At 28.5% G+C, this 25,939-nt stretch overlaps 2 protein-coding genes across 2 annotated transcripts; one reads left to right on the forward strand and one right to left on the reverse strand.

Annotated features, from left to right (window-relative positions):
• Positions 1–9,075: 9,075 nt before the first annotated feature.
• On the reverse strand, positions 9,076–13,334 carry LOC135961947 (uncharacterized). Its single transcript, XM_065513601.1, has 4 exons — positions 13,040–13,334; positions 11,549–11,619; positions 9,487–9,643; positions 9,076–9,410 (listed from the first exon to the last, which is right to left on the reverse strand). Exons 1-4 carry the CDS (start codon positions 13,185–13,187, stop codon positions 9,256–9,258), a joined length of 531 nt encoding a protein of 176 aa, XP_065369673.1. The 5' UTR covers positions 13,188–13,334; the 3' UTR covers positions 9,076–9,255.
• A 6,273-nt stretch (positions 13,335–19,607) lies between these two features.
• On the forward strand, positions 19,608–23,794 carry LOC135961509 (uncharacterized). Its single transcript, XM_065513008.1, has 4 exons — positions 19,608–19,818; positions 22,905–22,993; positions 23,361–23,517; positions 23,628–23,794. Exons 1-4 carry the CDS (start codon positions 19,650–19,652, stop codon positions 23,792–23,794), a joined length of 582 nt encoding a protein of 193 aa, XP_065369080.1. The 5' UTR covers positions 19,608–19,649.
• Positions 23,795–25,939: the final 2,145 nt, after the last annotated feature.

Consider the following 25,939-nt stretch of genomic DNA (forward strand, 5'->3'; position numbering starts at 1 on the left):
CCAGAAAGATGGGAAAAAGTCATAGCTAATGGCCAATACTTAGAATAAATTTATATTGTACAAGTGTTTCAAAATAAAATCCAAAATTAAAAAAAAATCCGGCATTTTGTGGACGGTAATTAGAAATTTTACATTTTTTAATATTTAAGGAGTCTAAATTTAGCAATTATTTTATATCTTTTACAAAATATTGTCAAATACTACACTTTTCTATTAAATAATTCAGTGTTTTTAAAAATGTTATCAAAGTTTTTTAAAAATATTTTCCATAAACTTTAGAAAATAGATTTCGTTAAAAAAAACCGGTTTGTCAAAAAATTGAGAAGTTAAAGAAAACCGTAATTGGTCGAGTTTACATCAATGAAAAATCTGGTTGACCGGTTTTCGGTTTAAGTTTTGGACACTCTACTAAATATGTATGAGTATCGGGGATGGAAAATTGAAAATTTTTCTTTTGATAATTATACCAATATCAATAAAATATTTGCCACAAATACGTTCTTTTATAAAAAATCTTGGTATTTTTTTGTATATGTTTTTCGGTCAGCTATTATTATTATGCTTTAAACACTTAGAATACAAGCTACACGACTACAAATGCGGTTGGCAGCAATCGTCGCCCTGTAGTCAACTACTTAATTATAATGAAAACGACAGCAACATCGTAACCAGCTGACATTAAAGTCTGACGTTTCGATACATATTGTTTATTGTCGCCCACAAAAATATGAATTAGCTTAAGTTGTCTAAAGCAGCAATGGTGGTCGTGTAGCCGAGTAGCTGTGATGACAGCAAAATAATCGTCTTCATATAATCGTGTGTGCTTTAATTTTGACAACTTTGTGGTCGGTAGCCTGTTGTAGTTTATGTATTTAAAGCATTGACATACTGCTTCTATTAATGTTCTATCATAGAACTATGTACTATGTTTCAATCAAGAACATAGTTTTTAGAACTTGTTGAATATGAAAATGAACTGACAAATTCTATTTTCCATCCCCGATAAGAATAACAAAAGAGAGCTACACTCAATTATAAAGAGATAACATCAGTGTTGCTGCTATAGATAAATACAAATAGACGGGAAACTATATAAAAACTCAAACAGAAAAAATTACTTAAAATAAACACACATGCATACGTGTGTTATTTTTGTTTTCACATAGTTTTTTTTACTACTACATTCTCACCACTTAGTTTTTTGACAACTGAGTTAGGTGTTTGACAGGAGAGTTTCCGCTCTATGTCTATTCTCTATGACCTAAGAAAATTTTGTTTTATTGTCATTATTATTTGGAAAAACTAATTGTGTTTTTAGTAGGAAATTTAAGTTGTAAAAGAGAAAAATATTTTCTTTGGAAATGCCTGCCAGATTTGAATATTTTTTTTGTTTTTGTAAACTAATAATAAAACTATATAAAATTGATTAGATGTTTTAACAAGATAATGCATAATGCTTTAAACACATATGTTACCGACCACAATCAGTCAAAATTAAAATACACACTTTTATAAGAAGACGATCAACATAAACTAATTTCTTTTTTTTCGTAGGCCACTATGAACAATAGGTATTAAAACGTCAAACTATAATGGCAGCTGGTTAAGATGTTGTAGTCGTTTTCATTATAATTAAGTAGTTGACTACAGGATGACTAATGCCCTCAACAACATTTGTAGTCCTGTAGCTGTGTAGCCTGCTGTAATCTATGTGCTTAAAGCATAATGACATAGAGAATTACACATAGAGCGGAAACTAGAAAAAAATATTCAAAATTACCACACATACGAGAGTTGTTTTTGTTTTCACATTTATAGTTCTTTTCACTAATACATTCTAACCACTTAGGTTTTTGACAACTGAGTTAGGTTTTAGGGCACTGCTACACGTTCAATATATATTGACCGCGATCCAGTATCGCGATATTTATCGAACGTGTAGCATGCTTTATTGATGGATCGCGATCCAAATCGCAGAATAACCTAATTTTGCGTGATCCATTACAATGGATCGCGATCCAAATATCACAATACATATTGAACGTGTAGCAGTGCCCTTAGAGAGTAGAGTTTCCGATTCTACTAAATGTAGAAACACAAGCTGCGGATTGTCGGTGTTCATATATAAATAATAAAATTCAACGCAAATAATTCTTATACTATTTAAAATTACGTCATTTTGGTACAATTGGGGAAAAGTTTTTTTATGTATATTGGGCAAATAGAGAAACGAGAACTTTTTACAAAAAAAAGCTTTTTTTTGCACATTCAGGAGTTACAATAACAAAATACATACAATACATTCGTCGCTTTGTTATTAAATTATGGGTAAGGGCATAGAGTATTATACATAGAGACGAGACACTCCTTATTGTCAAACAAAAATACAAATATGTATAACAAAAAAATACATTGACTAGCATGTATTTTGTTGCTGCAAGAGTTAGGTTTTTGACAACAGACTTGGGTTTTTGACAACTACGTCTCGTCATTATGTTATCCTATGTCTATACACATCGTTACCTTAATATAAAAAGTTCTAAGTCATATTTAGAGAACAAATCTCGACTTAAAAAGACACGAGTTAGGGCCTTTCTATATTAAGGTAACGATATTATAGTACAAAACAACGATTTCCAAATGAGATTTCTGTCATTTATTCTCACTTAATTCTTAAACATTAAAGGCCTGTTTCACGATGTCGAAAGAAAAATGATTCGAAAAAGTTTGTATAAAAACTATTCGAAAGAATTTTAAAAACTGAGTGTTTTTCATACAAATTTTTTCGACTCATTTTTGTTTCGACATCGTGGAACAGGCAGTAAGTGTAAACAACAAAGGTTTTTCTTCTTGAAAATATCGAATTTTATACCAACAAAGCGTCACATGCGGGAAGTTTTGCTTTACTTCTTTAATTTAGAAGACAAATATTGCCCAGGCCAGCCAAAAAAGTTTAAAGACCTAGACTAGGAGGCATTACTCCATGAAGATTGTTTTAAAACTCATCAAGAGCTTGCAAAATCATTGGGAGCTACTAAATCGAAACTTTTGCAAGCAGCAGGATTCACCGAATCATTACTTGCAATGAAAAATGAATTTATTACGATTACCCGAAGCTTAAGAGATTTGGAGGGAGCAAAAGGGTCTTATCTAACCTATACCGAACGCAATTGATTCATTTGAAGCGAGCATTGGTAGAAAAAACGCCCAGAATATGCGGCCAGACATGAAACAATACTATTTCATCATAACATCATGATAGGCCACATATTGTAACGAGTTTGGATTTCATGGGTCCACCAGGGGTCCCCAAAGCAAGACACCTCGGGTATGTTACATTTTTAAAACGATCTTATTTCTTCGTTTGGGTTTCGATTTCCAAAAAATTACATATAAAGAGTCTCCTCGTTGAGCACTATAAAAAATATCGTCGTAGCTTTCAATTCGCATTTTAAAATTGAATTTTCAAAATTTTACTCCAGTTTTTTGATAAAAGCGGGACCAAATATTTCCCGATTTTCTCCATTTTTTATTTTATTAGACTAACAACAAATGCATATGTTAAACAGAAAGAGAATTGTTTAAAAATCATGACCGACATCAAAGTTATATGCATTTTAATTTAAAAAATTAAAAAAAGCGATTTTCCGCGAGTTTTTTGCGAAAAATTACTTTTTTTCTTTTTAAGTTATCTAAAAAATTAGTAAGAAGATGTATCAGGAATTTATATTTTCTGAAAAGCTAACATTACATAAAATATTTTAATTGAAAAAAAATTGTAAAATTTTTGATTCCGAGGGGACCAAGTCCATTCAAAACACGCCTATTGTTTATGTAAAATTCAACTTTAGGGCAAAAATTCTCAAATCGCAAAGTTGATATCAAAATATAGTAATCCAATTTAGATGACCAAATATGTTCTTAATTATTTTGTAAAGGCTTCCGATAACCCCGCTCCTGGTATGGATATTATAGCCAAAATACTAAAAAATTTCATTTTTGGCATTTTTCAACACTTTTTTGGTAATTGCGGTATTCTTGATTAAAAATTTAAAAATTGGTTTTTATTTTTTCATTTTTAATACAAATCTATATGTATATCTGTGAAATTTCATTAAAAAAAATTTGTATCTTTGCAAAAACTCAATTAAAAGCATTTTTGTTCTTATTTTTCAAAAAAGAAAAATAGACAAAATACCCTATCCATTGATATATAACATTTCAACCTTATGGTTTTTAGGTGGCAAATTAATAAGGGAAAACGTAACAACTCGCAGAGAATTTTTAAAAATGTAACCTACCCGAGGTGTCCTATTTTGGGGACTAAATCGGACTAAGCGTCTAGGCATTACAGATTTATATCCCTCTATTATTTTCTATACCATTACGAACTTCGTTTATAATGAACTATTTTATTTGTTCAACACATTAATATTTCCATATGATGATGTGGCATTAATTAATGATATTCGATTACAGCAATTTCATTGAAACGTGCTGTTTGCAATAAAATTAACAACTCTAGAGATTTTTAGATTATAGCACCATATTCAGTTTACTTACACTATTTTGAACGACTCTTGTCGACAGCATGACCCACTATTTCTGCTTTATGTTTTACCAACACTTTGAAATAATGAATATAATTTGGTTTTTACAAATAAAAAAAATTTAAAAATCTAATTTTACAGCTAAAATTATAAATCTCGGAACCAATTAAATGAAAATTAATACGAATGTATGGAAAGTATTAGCGATGCAAACTGGGATATTGGTGTATTTCCAAGTCACCTTCAATGCAATTGCCGTTTTTTACCAAAATGTTTTGTTTTTTTTTTTCAATTAAAAAATTTGTTTTCATAAATGTTTACATACATTTTTCATTTACAGTATGTATACTAAAATGTAAAAATTCGCCATTCTTAATTGTTTATATTATCATATTAAATATTTTAATAGATATTTCCATGAGAAAATGAGGCAAAACGTGCTGTTTACAATAAAATAAACAATTCTAGAGATTCTTAGCCTACAATACTAGATTTAGTTTAATCACAAAATTTTGTTATTGTATTTATTAAAAAAAACAAGTAAGAGTACTATATTCGGACGTGCCGAATCTTAAATACCCTACACCTAAATATGATGGTATAACAACTGAAATAATATAACAATTGTTAGAAAGCCTAGTTTACGCAGAAGATATTTTTTTTCAAATGTACAAAAAATTTTATGTAATTCAGCAATTAATAACTGAAATTCCTATTAGAACGTAAGAAATTTAACAATTTATATACTTAATAATTAGTTAATACGTTTGGATCAAAATTTTTCCCTTTTAACCTCAAGTGAAGAAACAGAGTAAAAACAAGTAAGAGATCTATATTCGGCTGTGCCGAATCTTATATACCCTTCACCAAATTATACTTTAAAATACATTTTTTTAGGTAAACAAAATTTAATTTTTTTTTAATTGTTTTTCAAAATTTTTTTTCCAAATTGTTTTTTAATTTTTTTTAAAAAAAAGTTTTTTCCAAATTTTTTAAAAAAAGTTTTTTCCAAATTTTTTAAAAAAAAAATTTTAAATTTTTGTTTTTTTTTAAAAAAATTTATGACAAAAAAATTATTTCATGAAAAAAAATTCGGGTTAAAAAATATTTTTCCCGATTTAGACCCATTGTAGGTCCAATTTACTATAGCCTTATCTACATCGTTGCAATGGACTTTGAAATATCTATCATTAGATATCCATATTGTTTATATTAATGACTTAGTAATCCATATATAGATCAAAAATAGGTCCAAAATCGAGGTTGTCCCCTTGTTTTGCTCATATCTCCGTTATTTATGGACCAATTTTGCTGATTTTAAATAGCAAACTTCTCGAAAGCATGTCTGACAGAATTATTGAAGATTTGGATCCCGAAGATATCTGGGGTCTTCAGAAAATTGATTTCAACAGACAGACGGACAGACAGACGGACATGGCTTAATCGACTCCGCTATCTATAAGGATCCGGAATATATATACTTTATAGGGTCGGAAATGAAAAATGTAGAAATTACAAACGGAATGACAAACTTATACATATATACAATTCTCAAGAAGGTGAAGGGTATTAAAAGGATATACAAATATATTTAGACAAATTTCAAAATATTTGGTTGTGGGACTTATGTGGGAGCTATGACCTATTATGATTCGATTGTCATAAAATATTTTAACGTGATTCTTATGTATTTATATGAGAGCTGTGGCCAATTATGGACCAATATTCACAAAATTAAGTATTATGATTTTTGAATACAAATTACTAATCTGTGTACCATTTTGGTTTAATATATGGATGCTATGACCTGTTATGGTCCTAAGTATTTTGTAGAATTTCATATAAACAGCGCTATTAACAAGAGTGGACCTTATATGGAAGCTATGACGAATTATGGACCAATATTTAAAAAATCTTGTAGTACGATTCTTGGATACAAATTACTGATCGGTGAAAAATGTTGGTTCAGTATAGATTTTTTTTTGAATATTTGTGCAGGTTAATGTGTTTTCCTGAAGTGGTTCTTATATGGAAGCTATGACCAATTATGGGCTTATCATCATAAAATTTGGTACATAAATTTTTGTATATATTGAATAAATTTGTTTTGAATTTCAACCTGATAACTGTATTTGTAGGAAATTTATGAGGATTTTAGTCATTTTTGGGAGTGGACCTTATGTGGGAGCTATGGTTAAATATGGACCGATATTCACAAAATCCAGAAGTGTGATTACTGGATACAAATTACTGATCTGTGCATAATTTCATTTAGATATCGATATGTTTTAAATATTTTTTAAGGTTAATATCTTTTTTCGGAAATGGGCCTTATAGGGTAGCTATGACCAGTTATCGGCCAATCTACATACAATTTGATACAGTGATATCTATGTATATGAGTATTATTTTTGTAGAATTTTAGCATGATGAAGGTATTTATAAGAGATTTATGAGTACTTAACTGATTTTTGGGTAGCTTTTTTATAAGACATTTATGCTTATTTAAGAGATTTTCGGAAATGTACTTTATATGGGGGCTATGGGGGCTATAATTTTCCCCAGAGTTACTCCTTTTATCATAAAAGTAACGAGTGCAAAATTTTATGATATTAGCTGCAATATATTTACAATAACGACCAAAAATATGTGAAAATTATCAATTTTTTTTTAGGTTGTCCCATATTTTAATTCATAACTTTAGTTCCACTGTACTGATTTCGCTGATTTTCAATACCAAACTGCTTAGGATAATAATAAATATTTTTCTTGCAACTCTACTAAGTTTGTTTGCGTACTTTGGACGTGAGCGTCTTTTACACAGACGGACATGGCTCAATCGACTTAGAATTTCATAAGGATCAATAATATTTGTTGGGTCTCAGATTAATATTCAATGTTACACACGGAATGACAAACTTATATATACCCTCATTCACCACTTATGGTGGTGGAGGGTATAAAAAATTATCAAGAAAATTTGTTTTCATAAATTTTTACACCCAAAACAAAAGGCTGTTTAAGATTTGGCATTCGTACTTGCTTACTATCATATTTTAACCACAAAATGTTTTTTTTTAGTTCACAACTTAGCGGAATTTACTTCAATACCATTGTGCAATTCTTGACTGTAAATAGGCGGAATTTAAAAATTTCTTATCACTGTACGAAGTTTGGGTGAAAATGGTCGGAATTGAATAAATGGGCGTGGCAGAACCAATGACTTGTGTTGAATAAATTATTAAAAAAAATGTATGCAAATTTTTTTGTATGAAAAAGTGTAATATTTTTGATGGACGGAGTTTTAAAGTGGCATATTTTTGAATCTAATGGAGATATTGACTTGAAATTTTTTTTGTAAAAACAAAAATTAACTTATCTAAACAAAAAAATATAGCTCGAAATAAATATGGATCAAATTGTTCCTAATATTTGCAAACATATTAAAATTTTGAAACAAATTTTAGTTTCAGAATCTCAATAAATATGAAATATGTAATAAAATCTTTATTTATTAACACAACTCAATGCAATTTTCAATGTTTTTTTTAAAATTGTCATTCTAAATAACAAAGTCCAGTACAAAATAAACGTTTAAAGGGACTTCACTATAGGTTACAAAGAGACTCTAAAGTGACTATTGACTTCATGCTATGGTACATGGGATATCAGTATACTTAAACAAAAATAAACTGTATGAGAATTTTTCAACACGATTTTTATAAAACCCTTGTACGAAAACATTTACAGTGACTTCACTCCAGATTACTTAGAGACACTTAAGTGACAATTGTCTTCACGCTAGATTACCTGGGATGTACAAATTAACCAATTGTCTTCTCTCTGCACTACATAGAGCATAGAGCACATATGTATGTGTTAAATGACCAAAATATATAAATTGGAGTAGGGCAAGTGATAAGACATTAGTGACAATTACTTTCTTAACTGATTAAATTAAATGTATTTCGAAGACCTCTTCCATGTTTTGTTAACAAGAAAATTTGTTTCCATAAATTTGTACACCCAAAACTAAAGGGTATCTACGATTCGACACTCTTACTTGTTTACTATCATATTTCATCCACAAAATGTTTCAGTTCTCTTCAGAAAACGACCAGAAAAATAAACGCCAATGATGCAAAATATATTTATGTCCTTTATATTGTACCCTTTCGGCGATCACAAAGTCTAATTGTTCTCCGTCATTTAAAATACAAATGCAGAAAATTTTAAAATTACAAAGTCGCAATTTAGCAACCTAAATAAATAATAAGCCTGTCGATGCCATTGTGTACGGAATATGTAATGTATGTATGTCTAATACTACTGGTAATCGTATTTATTATCCATAAGATCACTCGGAATAATAACTCAGATTATCAGAAGCAATAAACATGAACTTTAGGGAATCTGCAATAGCGTCAAAAGTTCTACAACATTGGATACCATATTAAATTCTATGTACTTACGTGCCAAATAATATAATTCAAAGAATGGTGAATTCTTCCGCTTATTGATGATGAAATTTTTTCACGAAATAAATAAAAATGTTATATATTTTTTCTTTTTTTAAATAGTTAGATTTAGTTTTGTTTTCCAAAAACATTTGAAATCAATTAAATAAATTTACAAATAGTATTTAATTTTAAACTAAAAATTAATAATTTCTGTGTGTATGAAAAAAAACAACATAATCTCAAATTCACGATTTATTCGACACTGCAGTATAATAACAAGGTTGTGGAGCCTGATAACTGACTTGTAGACTTCCAATTACTGGACTGGTTCTATTATTATTCTGCTTACGTATATAGCGATACAGAGTATACATGAAGTAGAAAATTGCAATTTGAAGTACTAGAAGATATAGAAACAATTTGACAAAATCTTATATTATATTGTTTAGGAAAAAACAAAACCGCGATCTACTTACCAATTACAACTATACTTGTAACGATAAAGCCTATAAATTCACCCATTGGAGCATTAAATATTAAAGAACCAAAGAATCCATACACGAACAGTAAGCAGCTGAAGCAGAAACCAAGTACATGCATTATCATCCAGGGAAGCAGTAAATTATGGCGTCTCTAGAAATATTTTTGAAATAATTCAATCATATAGGATGGATTTAAACAAATTTGTTTGTTATATTAACCCTTTAATGGTTAAGCATGCCTCAAGGCACACTAAATGCAAATATAACAAGAGTTCATATACAAAAGTTTTTGAAATTAAAATTTAATGGCATTTTGGCAATGAGTGCCTTGAGTAGGGTTTTTAATTTCCCGACCTTTTTTGATTCCCGGGAATCGGTAAATTTTTTTCTACATTCCCGGGTACCCGGCTATTCCCGAAATATATAATGATACCGTAAATTAGGAATATTATAGCCAAATTTCATATAAAAACTAGAAAGGGATAAAAGGCTAACATTTTTTAATTACGGATTAAGATTTTAGTGAATTACGCTCAAATTTTATTAATTAATTCGAAGATCTTATAATTATTAAATAACAGATCTTCGAATTAATTAATAAAATTTGAGCTTAATTCACTAAAATCTTAATCCGTTATTAAAAAATGTGAGCCTTTTATCACTTCCTAATATTTAATTTTTTAGATTCATTCCAAAGCCTGAATTTATTCAAACTTTGAATGATTAAATTTTTGTTAAATTAATTGAAAAAATTGTCTTAAACCTTTTTGTACTAGATTTTAATTGAAGAAAAATTTAATCATTTAATAAATTTTTGAAGCTATTTTGTTATGGATTTGAAGAAGAAATTGGAATGATTTAATAAGAAATAAATTCTATAAATAATGAATTCACTTTTTAAATTTTCATACGAAAAACCCCAGATAAATAATAATAATAAGCGGTCTATTATTGCCAAGATATAAGCAAAGATATAAAAAAACAGAGTTCTAACTTGCTTTCTATGTATTTTCGTCAGTTTTTAATTCCCGGGAATCGGGTAGTGAAAAATTGGCAAAATTCCCGGGAAATTTGTACCGGGAATTCCCGGGATAAAAACCCTAGCCTTGAGTCATGCTATTTTTTATGTAAATTTCAAATTTATGCCTAATTTGCTCCAATCACATAGTTAATTTCAAATAATTAAAATGTCTTTTTTATGGCCTAATATGTTCCTTAATATTTAGCAAAGGGAATTTTTAGCCCGAACGTGAATAGAGTTAAAAATCTAAAAAGAATGCCATTTTTGCGATTTTTGAAAAGTTTTTTGGGAATTGTGATATTCTCAATAACAATTCACAAATTTCCTTTTCACTTTTGTATTTTGATCAAAATTTGTAAAATTTCATTAAAAACGATTAATAAACAAAACTTTTATTGCATTTTAAAAATTAAAATTTTCCAAAAAGAATCAACTACCCTTCTTATTCCCATATTTTTTGAAAAAGTCTTCTATAATTTTTTTAATTTATAAAGCTTTTATACATTTTTGAAAAGAAGACATAATTTTATACGTTAATATATGAAATGTACATAGTATATCTTATCTTTTCCATTAGTCTCATTAATGGCTTCAAAATACATATCTCGCAGTAATTAGTAGTGTTCTCCAACGTTTGGTAATGCAGTAATCGGCAATGCAGTGCACAAAAATATATTACGAAATGACAAGATTCTGTAAATTTTCTGTTTGCTATTGATTTTGAATCCATGCATTTGACTAGTGGAAAAGTTAATTTATATCAACGTATAATAAATTGTGTCTTATTTTAAAAAATTCACCACCTGATAGGTCAATGCTAAGTAAAAGTAAAAGATCTCTTTCACAAAAATCGTTTAAACTAGGCCCCTAACTCCCAAAAACCAGTCACTGGACTATTACTGTAAAGATATTTTCAATATCAATGGTAAACAAAAATACTTGACATATAGTCCTTCTGTCATTGTTACTCGTATCTCAAATTGATTTCAGTTACGTTTATTTTTATAAAGGTTAAACATGGTGATGAAAACTTACCTTTACAATACCAAATACGAGTAGGCCTGATATGAGGGCTGCTGTCAGACACAATATCATTATAATGGCAACTGTTGACGATAATTATATTCCATTAAAAGATCCATATTATATGATATAATATTTGTTTATAAAATAAATACAACAGAAACATGATTAAGCAAATCTTTACAAATAAGTCTTCAAACAAAACGTAACTTTTCTAACGGAGAATGGAATAAAAAATAAATAGATTAGTACATATTTACCAAAACCAATAAAATTAGTAGTTATAAAGGGTCTTCCATTAGGGACTTCCGAACTTTGACAGTTGATAGAGGCCATATTGTTGAAGCTACATCTGACAATTTACCGTTCAGCAACATGTGCATATATAACGACGTGTGTTCGCTGAATGAACCCTAAATCAATTGGAAACTGACCCTAATTTTCATTAAAAAATGGTCTTTATCGATGCAGCCAATTTCTTGACGATTAAAATTGTCGCATCTGGAACGATACCAATCCACATTAGATCCAAGAACGTCCAATGTATCCCGAGAAATTGAGTGTTTAGTGTTGATTTTGGGCTGGCGGTGTCATCGGTCCATATTTCTTTGAGAACGAGGTTGAATTACCAACTTTTTTTGGCCAGAATTGGACACCAACGACGTCTGGACATTCTGCACGAGCGATTTGAGGGCATGGTCGCATCACGTGGAGGTGATGTGACTTTTAGACTTTTTCTTGTGGAGTTTTTAATGCGAATAAGCTACAAACCACAGCGGCTCTCAAAGACAACAACGACCAAATTCAGCCTGAGTCATGGAAAATTGGACATTTCGGATCCGCGCCACCCAGCGAAGCCGCAGCGGACATTTGCACGATGTAATATTCCTTACATAACGGCATCCATAGGCCTTTCAAACGAATACAAAAATTTCGATGATATCTCACACACACTATGATGTATTTAAATTTAACGATAAGAAGCGCTGGGATACAATGTTGCGACGAATTTCTTATAACTCGAACCTTTTCCCACCGATTTTTTTAATTTCATAACGTTAAAGAAAGATAATTCTATAATATAGAATACATATGTACATTAGGGTGTGTCGATTATTTTCGCGAAAAATCGTATAGCAGAAACGCATTCTACGGTCTAAAATGAAATCCTATCTTGCGCATTTCGTTTTTTTATCCAATTATATTTCAGTATTAATTTGCTTTTAATAGTTTTTTTTATTGGATAATAGACGAAATGCGCAAGATAGGATTTCATTTTAGATCTATGGTTTCTTGAGGAAACTTTCTTAGAATTTTCCGTAAATTGCGTTTTTGCTATACGATTTTTTACTATTTGATCGTCCATACAAATCGACCCAGTCTAATGTACATATTTAACAATATTTTTAAACATAATTCACTAATTAATTCACATAATTAACATTTTATAAAAAATTGGTTTAATTTAGTTAAATAAAAAGTTTCAAAATTTTCTTAGCTTACCATCGGGTTTCACTATAGGACGAACATTATCGTCTTTAGTTTTACTTAAAACTAACGAGATACTTATTAATATGAAAACTATAATGCCGGCCAACATGTAAATGGAGCCAATGATTACACCGACTGTAGAACGGCTACAACACTTCATTATTGGCTTATTATTGTTTTTTTTTGGTTTTATTTGAAAAGAAATCAATGTATATGTATAAACAAAATAATTATATTGTTGTTGTTTTAAAAATAAAAAAAATAAAATCAGAAATTAAAAAACTAGCGTACGAGTAGAACAAAATGTATAAAGTATCGAAAATCAACTGATTAGCAAAATAATAAAACGAATTCGCCAGTTTGTTGACAAACACACAAGAAAAAAACTTTGTATTAATTTGTAAACAAACAGAGAACTGAGTAAAATGTGAATTATTAAGAGCGGAGAGAGTAATAATATTTGGCATATTTTCTTTATGCTCATATGAATTATTTTTTGAACTTTTTGGATTTGCGATACTCCCAAGGTCTAAAATTGTTCTCCGTCATCTAAAAACCAAATGCTGAAAAGTAAGTGATAACATTTAGATTCTGGATGTTGCACATTTTATTGGAAATTTCGTGTTAAAAAAAATATAAAAAAAACAAGTAAGAGAGCTATATTCGGCTGTGCCAAATCTTATATACCCTTCTCCAAATTATACTTTAAAATAAAGTTTTTAAATATTTTTAGGTAAACAACATTTACAATTTTTTTTCGAAATTGTTTTTTAAAAATTTTTTTTCCAAATTTTTATTTAAATTTTTTTTTTATTTATTTAAAAAAAATGTATGACAAAAAAATTCGGTTTAAAAAATATTTTTCCCGATTTTTACTTATTGTAGGTCCAACTTACTATAATAGCCTTATAGACATACATCGCTGCAATGGACTTTGATATATCTATTATTCGAATTATTCGTTTTTTTTCTTATTCAACAAAACGGATAATTCGAATAAGAGATTTTAACTTGTTCGAATAATTCGATCACATGTTTAAAATTAATCGAATTATTCGAATAATTTAAATTTTTTTAAAAAAAAGTAAAGAATGAAGTTTTGATGTCGGATTTTTAATATTTGTTTGTTAAAGAAAACCAAAAAATAACGTTACAGTTAACAATTCAAGTATTGATAATGTTAAAAAACATTCGAAAACAAAGTCCATCATTAAATTTTGAACAGAAATATTCTGACCAGATTAAATCCCGAACAATCTATAAAACAATTGACTAGCAAACCCTTTATTTTCCGTTTTGGAGCTATGCTTTAAAAAATTTGAGCTAGTTGGACATGATCCTAATTCAAATACAATATTCATTAATTCGGGTTTTAAATTGAGTAACTAATTCTTTAGTAAATTTATTATTCACTATTTCTAAATTATTTATAACAAATTGTATTATACCCTCAAGCTCTATCAACATTGCCGAATCTTTGCTTAATAAAGTGGTATTGGGGAATTACACAATAAAAGGAATCTTTCCAAAGTTTGATATCATTGTCAGTAAAAGTGGTTAATTTGAAGTCAGGTAGTGCATGATTGACGCATTTACAAATACGCAAAAAGTTTATTACCATATTAGACAAAGATGTTCAACGATGTTCAAAATCATGTATAAGACGAACTCCATGCTTTTCTTGCAACAAAACGTTAGTTTGCAATATTTGTGTTTATCATTCGATTTATTAAATATTTTGCAACACTAACTTACGCGATTAATAATATCACTTATATACATACATATATTTTAAGATCATGGCCTTCATCTATCTCTAATGTAATCATTATAAATATCATCCTCAATATCATTTTCGACGACCGTTTCAAAATCACATTCTCCATCACATTCAACTCCACTTTAATCTAAGTTAAAATTTTGATTATTAATTGCGATTCTTCTAATATTTCGCCAGCTAAATAACAAATATTTTATTAAGTACCTTTTATTTTCATTGGTTCAAGTCCTAAGTTAAAAATTTTTAAAGATTTGTTTTTAGAATTGTAACTTCGTGCAGTAATATTTACATATTTATAGAAGGAGCTATCAGAACACTCATCTACAGTGATCGACAAACTCCCTTTATCTTTAGTTATTTGTCGAATTTCAGAAACAATACAATTATTACTCATTTAAATTTGAAATTATGAAAAGTTTTACGCAATTTAATAAATTTAAATATATATGAACATTTATTCGTTTTATTCGATTATTCTACATGAAATTGTTTGAATTATTCGTTATTCGAATTGTTCGAATAATTATTCGTAGGAAATTATTCGATTAATCGAACGATCATTGGTCGAATGAATACCCTAATATCTATCATTGGATATCCATATTGTCTATATTAATGACTTAATAATCCAGATATAGATAAAAATAGGCCAAAAATCTAGGTTATCCCGGTTTTTTCCGGTTCAGATATTATGTAATAAACATTAAACCAAAGGTTCAAAAGGATTATTTCTTGATTGCATTTGCAAAATCAAATTAAATTCTATCATCTATTAACCATCCCGTTAATAAATTCATAACCATTTAATTCATAGTCTTAATTCCTTTGTACTTCAAATGTATTGAGAATTTATTTCTTTGAGCATTATTTCTTTCTAGAATTAATTCCTTATTGAATAATTCAAATTTTCTTTAAATTAAATCCATTCCAAAATAGCTTTAAAAATGTTTTGAAGGATTCATGTTTTTTTCAATTCAACTCTATTACAAAAAGGCTTTGCTAAATTTTTATACCCTTCACCTTCGTGAGAAGGGTATATATAAGTTTGTCATTCCGTTTGTAATTTCTACATTTTTCATTTCCGACCCTATAAAGTATATACATATATTTTGGATCCTTATAGATAGCGGAGTCGATTAAGCCATGTCCGTCTGTTGAAATCAATTTTCTGAAGACCCCATTTATCTTCGGGATCCAAATCTTCAATAATTCTGTCAGACATGCTTTCGAGAAGTTTGCTATTTAAAATCAGCAAAATCGGTCCATAAATAACGGAGATATGAGCAAAAAACCGGGACAACCTCGATTTTTGACTTATTTTTGATCTACATATATCTGGATTACTAAGTCATTAATATAGACAATATGGATATCTAATGATAGATATTTCAAAGTCCATTGCAACGATGAAGATAAGGCTTTAGTAAGTTGGACCTACAATGGGTCAAAATCGGGAAAAATATATTTTAACCCGAATTTTTTTATAAAAAAATTTTTTTGTCATACATTTTTTTTCCAAAAAAAAAAAATTTTTTTAAAAAATTTGGAAAAAACTTTTTTTTAAAAAAATTAAAAAACTATTTCAAAAAAAAAAAAATTTGAAAAACAATTAAAACAAAAATTTATTTTGTTTACCTAAAAATATTTCAAAAAATTTATTTTAAAGTATAATTTGGTGAAGGGTATATAAGATTCGGCACAGCCGAATATAGCTCTCTTACTAGTATCAATTAATTTTGTAAATGACTAAAAAAATTTGTATTAAATTTTCATTCAATTTAACTAAAATTTAATCATTTAAAGGTTGAATGAATTCTGTTATGAATTAATTCCATTATGAATTAATTAAACTATAAATGAATTATACATATTTAAATAAAAACCTTTAAATGAACCTTAAAATTATATTGAATTAATTCGAAGCTCTGTCCAAACTAATACTTTTTTCCTAAATCTCGTGTGAAAATTAATCAAATTCAAAATCTTGAAATGAGTGAGAAATATAAATGGTTTTTTAAAATGTTTCTCAAAGATTTTTAACAAATTTGTTATATAGTTAAGAACTAGCTTCACAAATTATTAATAATACATTTTGAAATCGTTATAAACGTGCATATTCCATTAATGGTCGAAAATTCTAAATTTATCATTAAAAAAAAAAAAATAAGATTTTCACAAATTATAATAATAAATATATTTACTGGAATAGATCTGCCATTATAATGTTACCCGTCTGCTCAAAATAGTGGTTACACAGAAAAAACTATATCTTAAACCGTTTCAATTCAAGTATTTGTCACATATTGAACTGGTTTCAATTATTTCATAATAAAATCAAGTATTCATTTGCTCAAAAACAAAATTTCTTGATATTTTCTATTGAATTTTGAGTTTGATAATTTTGACAATTGAATATACAATTTTCGTTATTGGTTGAATTTCAAATACAAAAATTATTGAATAGATAATTTTCGTAATTGAAAACACATTTTTGTTATTTTTTGTGTTTCAATTACGAAAATTATCTATTCAATAATTTTTGTATTTGAAATTCAACCAATAACGAAAATTGTATATTCAATTGTCAAAATAATCAAATTCAATAGAAAATATCAAGAAATTTTGTTTTTGAACAAATGAATACTTGATTTAATTATGAAATAATTGAAACCAGTTCAATATGGGATAAATCTTTGATTTGAAATATAATATTTTCTGTGTAATGGAGCAAATTTTGTAATAATAATAAAATTGTCAGTAATATTTTATTCAATTGCAAAAAAATTAATACTAAAATTTATTTTTTCAAAATTATTTGTTCTACAAGTTATTAAAAACATAACAGTCTTTTAAAATTTTAAAAATTATTACACCCTGTCTATACATGACAAATATTTATCATAACAATTTAGCGGTCTCACCAAGTCTGAATAAGCAGTTGTCAAAAAACTGATGACACGTGTTTTGGAGGGCCTACTGATTTTCAGAATCTTTGGAGGGAGATATAAAAAAAATTTGTCACCTAAATCGCCAAAATCGTGGTAAAATATTGAATAGAAATATTGAAGTCTTCACTTGTTGCACAGTGTTATCACCAGGGAAACAGGAAATATGCTCTAAAAAAAGAGTTTTAGGCGCTTTAAATATGCAGTAAAAACTTTAAAATATGCTCTTAAACTTTAAAAAATATGCTCTTAAAAAACAAACTTTTACATAATTTTTAACCAAAAAAAATTTACTTAAATTTTCAAATAAAAATCGTTGTCTATTGGATCTGAAAACATTTGTATACATAGAAAGCGTTCTTTCGACATCAACTGATGTTACAGGAGGAAATTTAAAAGACAATATTTCTTTAACACTTAGAACGGTTAAGTTTGAATTAGAACTAAAATTGGATATTTAGATGGAGCTATTATTAAAATAGTGCTTATTTTATATTAAAACAAGTAAGAGAGCTATATTTGGCTGTGCCGAATCTTATATACCCTTCACCTAATTATACTTCAAAATAAAAAATTTAAATATTTTTGGGCGAACAAAATTTTTTTTTTCAGTTTTTTAATTTTTTGGAAAAAATTTTTTTTTTAAGTGAACTTTTTTTCAGTTTTTTCATTTTTTGGATAAAAAAATTTTTCGAATTGTTATTTTAAATTTAAAAAAAAAATTCTGTTTTTTAAATTTTTTTTTTGGTGAAAAGCCATCTATTTTTCAATTTTGAATTTTAAACAAAGGAAGTAAAAACCTGTAGCACAACAGCGAAAAATAAGTAAGACAAAACTTGTTTTTGATAAAGTCAAAATATGCTATTAAACAGTAAAATATGCTCTAAAACGCAAAATATGACATAAATATGTTCTTAAAACAAATATATGCAAAAATATGTATTTAAGGGTAAAATATGCAAAAATATGCACTAACAAATCGATTCCAAAATTCTTAAATAGTTCTGAAACGTGTAAATATCTTATCCATGTGCTCATTAGACTCACCAGAATAAACATGCATTTGCATATTTTGGTTTCCCTGGTTATCACTCATATTAGTATTTCAACATAAATGTAAACATATTAATGTAGAAAATAAACCATATTATAATGCCTTTTATGATAAGAAAGAAATAAAATATTCTTTTTCAGTTAAACCGGAAACCGGTTTTTTGATTTTGTCTGTTTTTTTTTTGGGTACTCTATAATATTTAACTCAATTGTGCTCTTCTGCTGGTACTTTTTTGAGCTTTAAAGTTCTTTTCATTACATATTTGTAGTGTTTTATTACAGACAGGGATGGCAAAGTTGGTTCAATTGTACTTTTGGTACAATTCGAAACAAAAAAAAAATGTCCAACATTAAATTTATAATTAATTTTTCAGTGAATTTAAAAAAAAAAAATACTTGGTTGGCGTAAACGTCATACGCCTACGACAGTTTCGTACTAGATTAAAGAAACTGTTCGCATTTTATCTTTAATCTAGTACGAAACAGTTGTAGGCGTAAGACGTTTACGCCAATCACGATAAGGGTGAATGTAACTTATTTAGACATCAATTTAATGCTGGTTTGAAAATTCCTACACAACTAAAAATTTTAGACCAAAGGCAATTTATCTATTCCTCAGTAATCAACAAATATATTAACAATAAAAAAAGCTTTTTGGTACAATTTCAGAATGTCATTTGCCAGCCCTGTCACAAACTATTTTATGCTTTGCTAACGAAGCTTTATTCAGTTAATTTTGTTATTCAAAAGTTTAGTTGTTGGACGCCGCGTGCTGGTTTACAAAGTGTGTGGTTGTTAAAAATTTGGCCAATTTACATAAAAATAAAATAATAATAATAACAAAATGAAATGCTGGAGTCGCTCCACATTTGGTGTCATCATTGGCATCCTAAATATTTTGCTATATATTGGCGTTGTAGTGTTAATTATCGAAATGTTACAAACTTTACAAGCACACTACGATGATAAGGAACATTCTAATACTAATCCCGAGCAAATGAAGAAATTAGAGGGTAATTAGTGTCCGAAATATGTACAATATTTAAAAGTTATGTTACTAGTGGGAAGGAAAAACTATACATTTTTTCATTAGAAAAATCTGGGATATTTTCTTTGATTCTGAAAAATTTCCGATTTATGTTTCAAAATAACTGGCTTTAAGCTTTAAATCAAAGTGTATTTTCGTTTTTATAACCGTGCAGATAAGCTAAATTGTGTTCTAGTATTTTGTAGCTTTAAGCTCAAAATTTAATAAAGTCTTATTGTAAGTGCATCTTTAAAATGAAGAAAGTAGATCAGCTGTGCTGTTCACGTCACCTTTACAGTACATTCGCCTTGGTATTGATAAATACTAGATAATTTGTAATAATTTGTACAAATTATCACTGGAAGTTACGGGATTCCGCTCGTTTATAGAAGGTGACCTCAGAAAAACAGCTGATTATTTTTTTTATTCAGTTGTTTAGACAATTGTACTGTCAATTCACTTGTGTTTGTTGTGGCGAAAAATACAACAAACCCAAAAGCAAAAACAACAACACAACAATCTTGTTTTTGTTGTATTTCTGACGTCACCTTTTATAAATTCGCCTTGGTTCGCTTACTTTTAAAAACTTCTAACGAGAGAGCAAGAGAGAAAATTAAATGTAACAGTTCATAGATAGAGATTATGATATTTTTAACTGGACATTTTTTGTCCAGTAATAAATATGTATGTTTAAAGCAGGTGGTTGCAAATGTAAACAAAACTAAAAAGTTGAAAATTAATACAATTTTAAAATACAATAAGTAAAAATAACACAAAACAAACGTTTTAAATTGATTTAACATAATAAAATACAACTTACAAAATGTAAGCTATGTAATTCATTTAATGAATTACAATTCAGAATCCGTCTAAAAGAAAATATGTCAGAGGAAGTGTGAGAAAAGTGGAATCTGCAAAAGCACTACATCAAGTTGAAACTATTGAAGGTATGGACAATAGGGTGGCCCTTAATAAGCGAAAGTTGGATTTTGGCCATTCTCACCTCCCAGTTTGGTGAACATTAGTAAAAAAATCATCCTGAAAAAATTTTAGTTAAATCGGTTAGGGTTAAGACGTGCCGCAATCCCTCTGAAGTTTTGAGATGCATTTACAAGGGTAAAAAAATGCATTTTTTCAGTTTTTGTAAAAATTTTGCCATTAAAAAATTACTTTTCCAATTTAATTTAAAAGAATAGAAATGTGTAAGCAATTGTCGTTCTAATGAGACATAAAAAAAACAGAAATTGGTCAAAAACTGTTAAAGTTATTAAAAAATCGCCAGGCCATTAATGTGTCTCAGAAACTTTTATTAAAACCGGAAAACGTTAACCCTTAAATTGTGAAGGTCAAAAGTCAAATTTTTCAATATTTGGAATTTTTCATGGAGAGACAGCGAACTATTATATACTTTTGGGCCGATTTTGATGAAACTTAAGAAAAACATAACATAAACTCTAGGGGTTATAATAACAGCACAAGAATGGAAATTAACGCTTAATGGCACTTGGGGTTAAAATGACCCCAAACTTTTAAAATCATAATTTTTTTATGGTTTTAGAAGTTTGGGGTCATTTTAACACCAAGTGCTATATAATATTCTGAATAAGTTTTGCTTAAAATTCATAAGAGTAAGTAAATAGAGCTCATTCGCCAAAAAATTGCCAAATAATTGGTTTTTCTCGAAAAACTATAAGAGATATTTTCATAATTTTTTCACATTTTTATTCCCTATTATATTCTTAATAAATTCCAATGAGATGATCAAAAAATTCTGAAATTTATTTAACAAAATTTTTAAAAATTTAAAAATGGAGTTTTGAAACTGCCGTTAAAAAATTTTATTTTTTTGTTCATACCTAAGAATAGGTTAACGGTATCCTACGAAGACAAAAACTCATATACAAGTAAATATGGACATATTTTAAATAAAAATGAGCTTTTATTTTAATATTTATCAAAATATGTTAATTTTGTTCCTACCTTTCTTGTTCTAGTTGCCTGAGACACGTTAATGTCCTGGCGATTTTTTAATAACTTTAACATTTTTTGACCAATTTCTGTTTTTTATGTCTCATTAGAACGACAATTGCGGAAAAGTAATTTTTTAATGGACAAATTTTTACAAAAACTGAAAAAAATCCTCTTTTCCCCTTGTAAATGCATCTGAAAACTTCAGAGGTCTTCTTCTTTATTATCACTTCCCGATGTGGATGATTCCATTATTTTTTTCCGTAGAGCTAGTTGTTCTTTGTTGAGACACAACATAACTTGAAGCTAAATGTACCTATTTGAGACTATTCTATTCTCACCCCCAGTTTGGTGAACATTAGTAAAAAAATCATCCTGAAAAAATTTTAGGTAAATCGGTTGGGGATAAGACTTAGTAATCGAGATATAGGTCAAAAATCGAGGTTGTTCTGGGTTTTCCTCATATCTCAGCCATTTGTGGACCGATTTCGACTTTAAATAGCAACCGAGCCGGAAGAATTCGCGAGATATTGATGTATGAATCGTATATGTAAGTTATTTGGAGGTTTCGGAAAGTTGATTTCAACAGACAGACGGACATGGCTTAATCGACTTCGCTATCTATAAGGATCAAGAATATATATACTATATAGGGTCGGAAAATTATATTGTGGAACTTACAAACGGAATGACAAACATATATATACCCTTGTCACGAAGGTGAAGGGTATAAAAACGAAAAATTCGGGACAAAGATCTATACGAGTATTAATCTAGATTACTTTAAGAAATTAAGTTTTAATTAAAGATGTAATATGACTCTGTAAGTAATATAGATCCGGAGATATTAGAATTTAGATATTATTTTGACATGAGGGAAACACAAACTAATAATTTTCGAGTCGCCCAAATTTCAGAACCTCTAAATTTTGGCTCATATAGAACAACTTTCAAATCTCTCATTAAGCGTTGTATTCGAATTATTTTCTATTGTTTCACTTTAAAAAAAATGTTAACCAAATTCCCACTAGTTTTAACTAAATAAAGATATTTATATTAATGTAACAATACTTATATTTAAAAATTTCTTTGATGAACTAATAGATCTAGGCACTGTCTTAATGAGCATCATATTGGCCATATGTTTAGTTATGGTCGTTTTAAGTGGAGTCCTTATAATGGGCATTGTACAGGTAAATAAAATTGTTATCGCTCATTTGCAACAAGAAGCTCATAACTCAATATTTAGAAAATCCATTGTTTTTCTTAAAATGTCCGTTATTTACTTTAAAATTAAATAAAACGGTTTTAAAAAAACATATATAGATAAGCAATATTGTCCTCACATTTCCAACATTCAATATTATTAAAAACAATAAATATTTGTATAAACTAATAGAGGTTATTACATATGTATGTGTGAACGTATGAAATACACATGGAATTTCATATGTATCGAATACATGTTCCAATACATATGTAATACATACCGTGTGACCCCCTTTAACAAAAACGATATGTATATAATTAAATTCTAACGTTTTTAAAACATTTTTATAGAGACGTCACAAGTTGATGCTGCCTTGGCTAGTTCTTAGTGGTATGGGCTTTATCTGTGACTGTGGACGAGTAGTATTTATCATAATACTAGCTGTTATAAGGCCTCCTACAATATCGACATTTGTCGTATCATTCGTAGTCGGCGTCTTCGGACTTGGTAAGAGAAACATAAAACAAAATGAAAAACGTTTGAAAAAATTAAAATTTTGTATGTTTGAAAACGTTTGGTTTAAAAAAAAAATATTTAAATCTGTTATTTCTTTATAGGTATTGAAGTTCTAATTTTATGGCCCATTTATACTTTGTGGAGAGATATTTGTCGTAAGAATGAGGAAAAGCCTGCACAGATTATTAGAGGGGTGCAATATGAAACCGCTCCGGCTTATGTCCCACCGCAGTACAATTATTATACCTCTATAGCACAAAAATCTTAAACAAATGATTGAATTTCAATTATTTACAAAAAAAATATTTGTTTAAAAAAAAAAACGCAAAAATGTTTAATGCTTTATGTATTTAAAAAAGGAAAATAAATCTGTAACACTTCTAAACGGTTAGAGAAAGTGTTGTCGAGTAAGTTTAGACCTCAGAGGCACTGCCAGGGGTCCCCAAAGTAGGATACCTCGGGTATATTAAATTTTTAAAACGATCCTATTTCTTCGTTTTTTGTTCCGATTTCAAAAATATAACATATGTACATTTTTAATAATTTATAAATCTAGTCAATATTCTTAGAGTTGAATTTTTTTGGGCGCAAAAATTTACCACTGATTTACGTTCAAAAATATTGGAAATACTGTCCTACAATAATTGACTATAGGTTTTTTTAAATATTGATTAAGCCCCCGTTTACACAGTAAGATTTTTCTCGCATGAAAGTTTACATTACAGCCAAGAGAGGCAAGAGGAATAGAAAAGGGTACACACTCTGATGTGCTTGCAATTTGTTTTCGGCGGTATCTATAACTAATAAAAATTAGCCACTGGGTATACATCGCACACAATGATCTGCTAACTAGAAGACCGATTAAACTTAGCGGAGAGTTAGCAAAGACTTTTGTCTGTCAATAAATAATTTGAAATTCAACTCTGAAAAGTGTGATGCATTGCCAACTATTTAAAAAAAAAATCAACTCTGATGAATTTGTTGACATTTCTATTTAAGTGTTTTCCCTCAAACCATAAAAAGAAGAACAAAATGTGGAATTAAATAATTTTATTTTCTTTCCAATAAAAGATTTTATAAAATATGTACTATGTATGTTTCATGTTTATTTATAATTTTATTTGACCCAAAACAGCTTTTGTTTAAAGACTCGTATGTTAAGTTAATGCTAACTTTTGGTTATAAATACGGCTGTAAGTAATTAAGACACGTTCAAATAATATATGGGCATATAGCGAATGCTACGTTTGTAAGCTTTTAAAGTAAAAAAAAATAATGAAATCTGAACACACAATCTGAGCACTATGTTAATAAAGAGTATTTTTTTAAGCCCGATAGAACTTACAAAAGGGTTAACTGTCAAACGAACTGTCATTCATACTGCGCTCACTTTTTGACATTTATGCTCTGGCAAATCACCATGAATAGATTAACTCCAAAATTACTTTGAAAATCAGTTATATCGATTCGCGCAACTTATAGACGACTGTTTTATCGCAAAATTGTGTTCAGCGATGAGGTTAGTTTTTGGCTTAACAGGTATGTTAATAAACAAAATTTCCGCATATTGATTGAGATCAATCCACAACAGATCCTACTGACATCCAGAAAAATCATCGGACGTTATTTCTTCAAAAATAAAGCCGGAGCTCACGTTACGGTTAATAGAGATCGTTAACGCACCATGATCAATGATTTTTTGTTTGAAAATATGGATGGCATTGATCCGAATGAGAAGAGGTTTCAACAGGATGGAGCTACATATGTACGCAACCATCGAGTTATTGAAATAAAAATTTGGCGATAACATTATATCGTGAAATGTACCAGTCAATTGGCCTTCAAGATCGTTTAACACATCTCGATTATTTCTTGTGGTACCACGTGAAGTTACTGGTTTATGAAGTTTAAGTAACCAGTTTCATATAAAAAAATCTAAAAAGTATCGAAAATCAACTGATCAACGAAATAAAAAACGATCTCATCAATTTGTTGACAAAACACGAGAAAAACTTTGTATTTATTTGTAAACAAACAGAGAACTGAGTAAAATGTTGTAAATACATATGTCGAATTTAATTAGTAAACTCGACACCACCTTATAGTGTCGAGTTGACATCACATCCAATCCAATATGTATTTTGAATATTTAACATGATGTATTTGCTTATAAAATCAAAAGTTGTGGACAGATTTTTATCATTTAGAGCTTGTTTTGTTTAGAACTTTGTTTTCTAACAGCGTAACAGCATTTTCCAATTTTTTATGCCGTTTTAAAAAACAAAAATTAATTTTTTTTGCCAAAAATTGGATACAATTTTATGAAAACAATTCTAAATATTATTAATTATATTGTAAATTAATAAAAATAATTATAATCAGTGCATTTTTTTTTTTCAAAAACTAAGTTAAA

Source organism: Calliphora vicina, chromosome 5 (assembly GCF_958450345.1).
Source record: "Calliphora vicina chromosome 5, idCalVici1.1, whole genome shotgun sequence".
NCBI classification, from domain to species: domain Eukaryota; kingdom Metazoa; phylum Arthropoda; class Insecta; order Diptera; family Calliphoridae; genus Calliphora; species Calliphora vicina.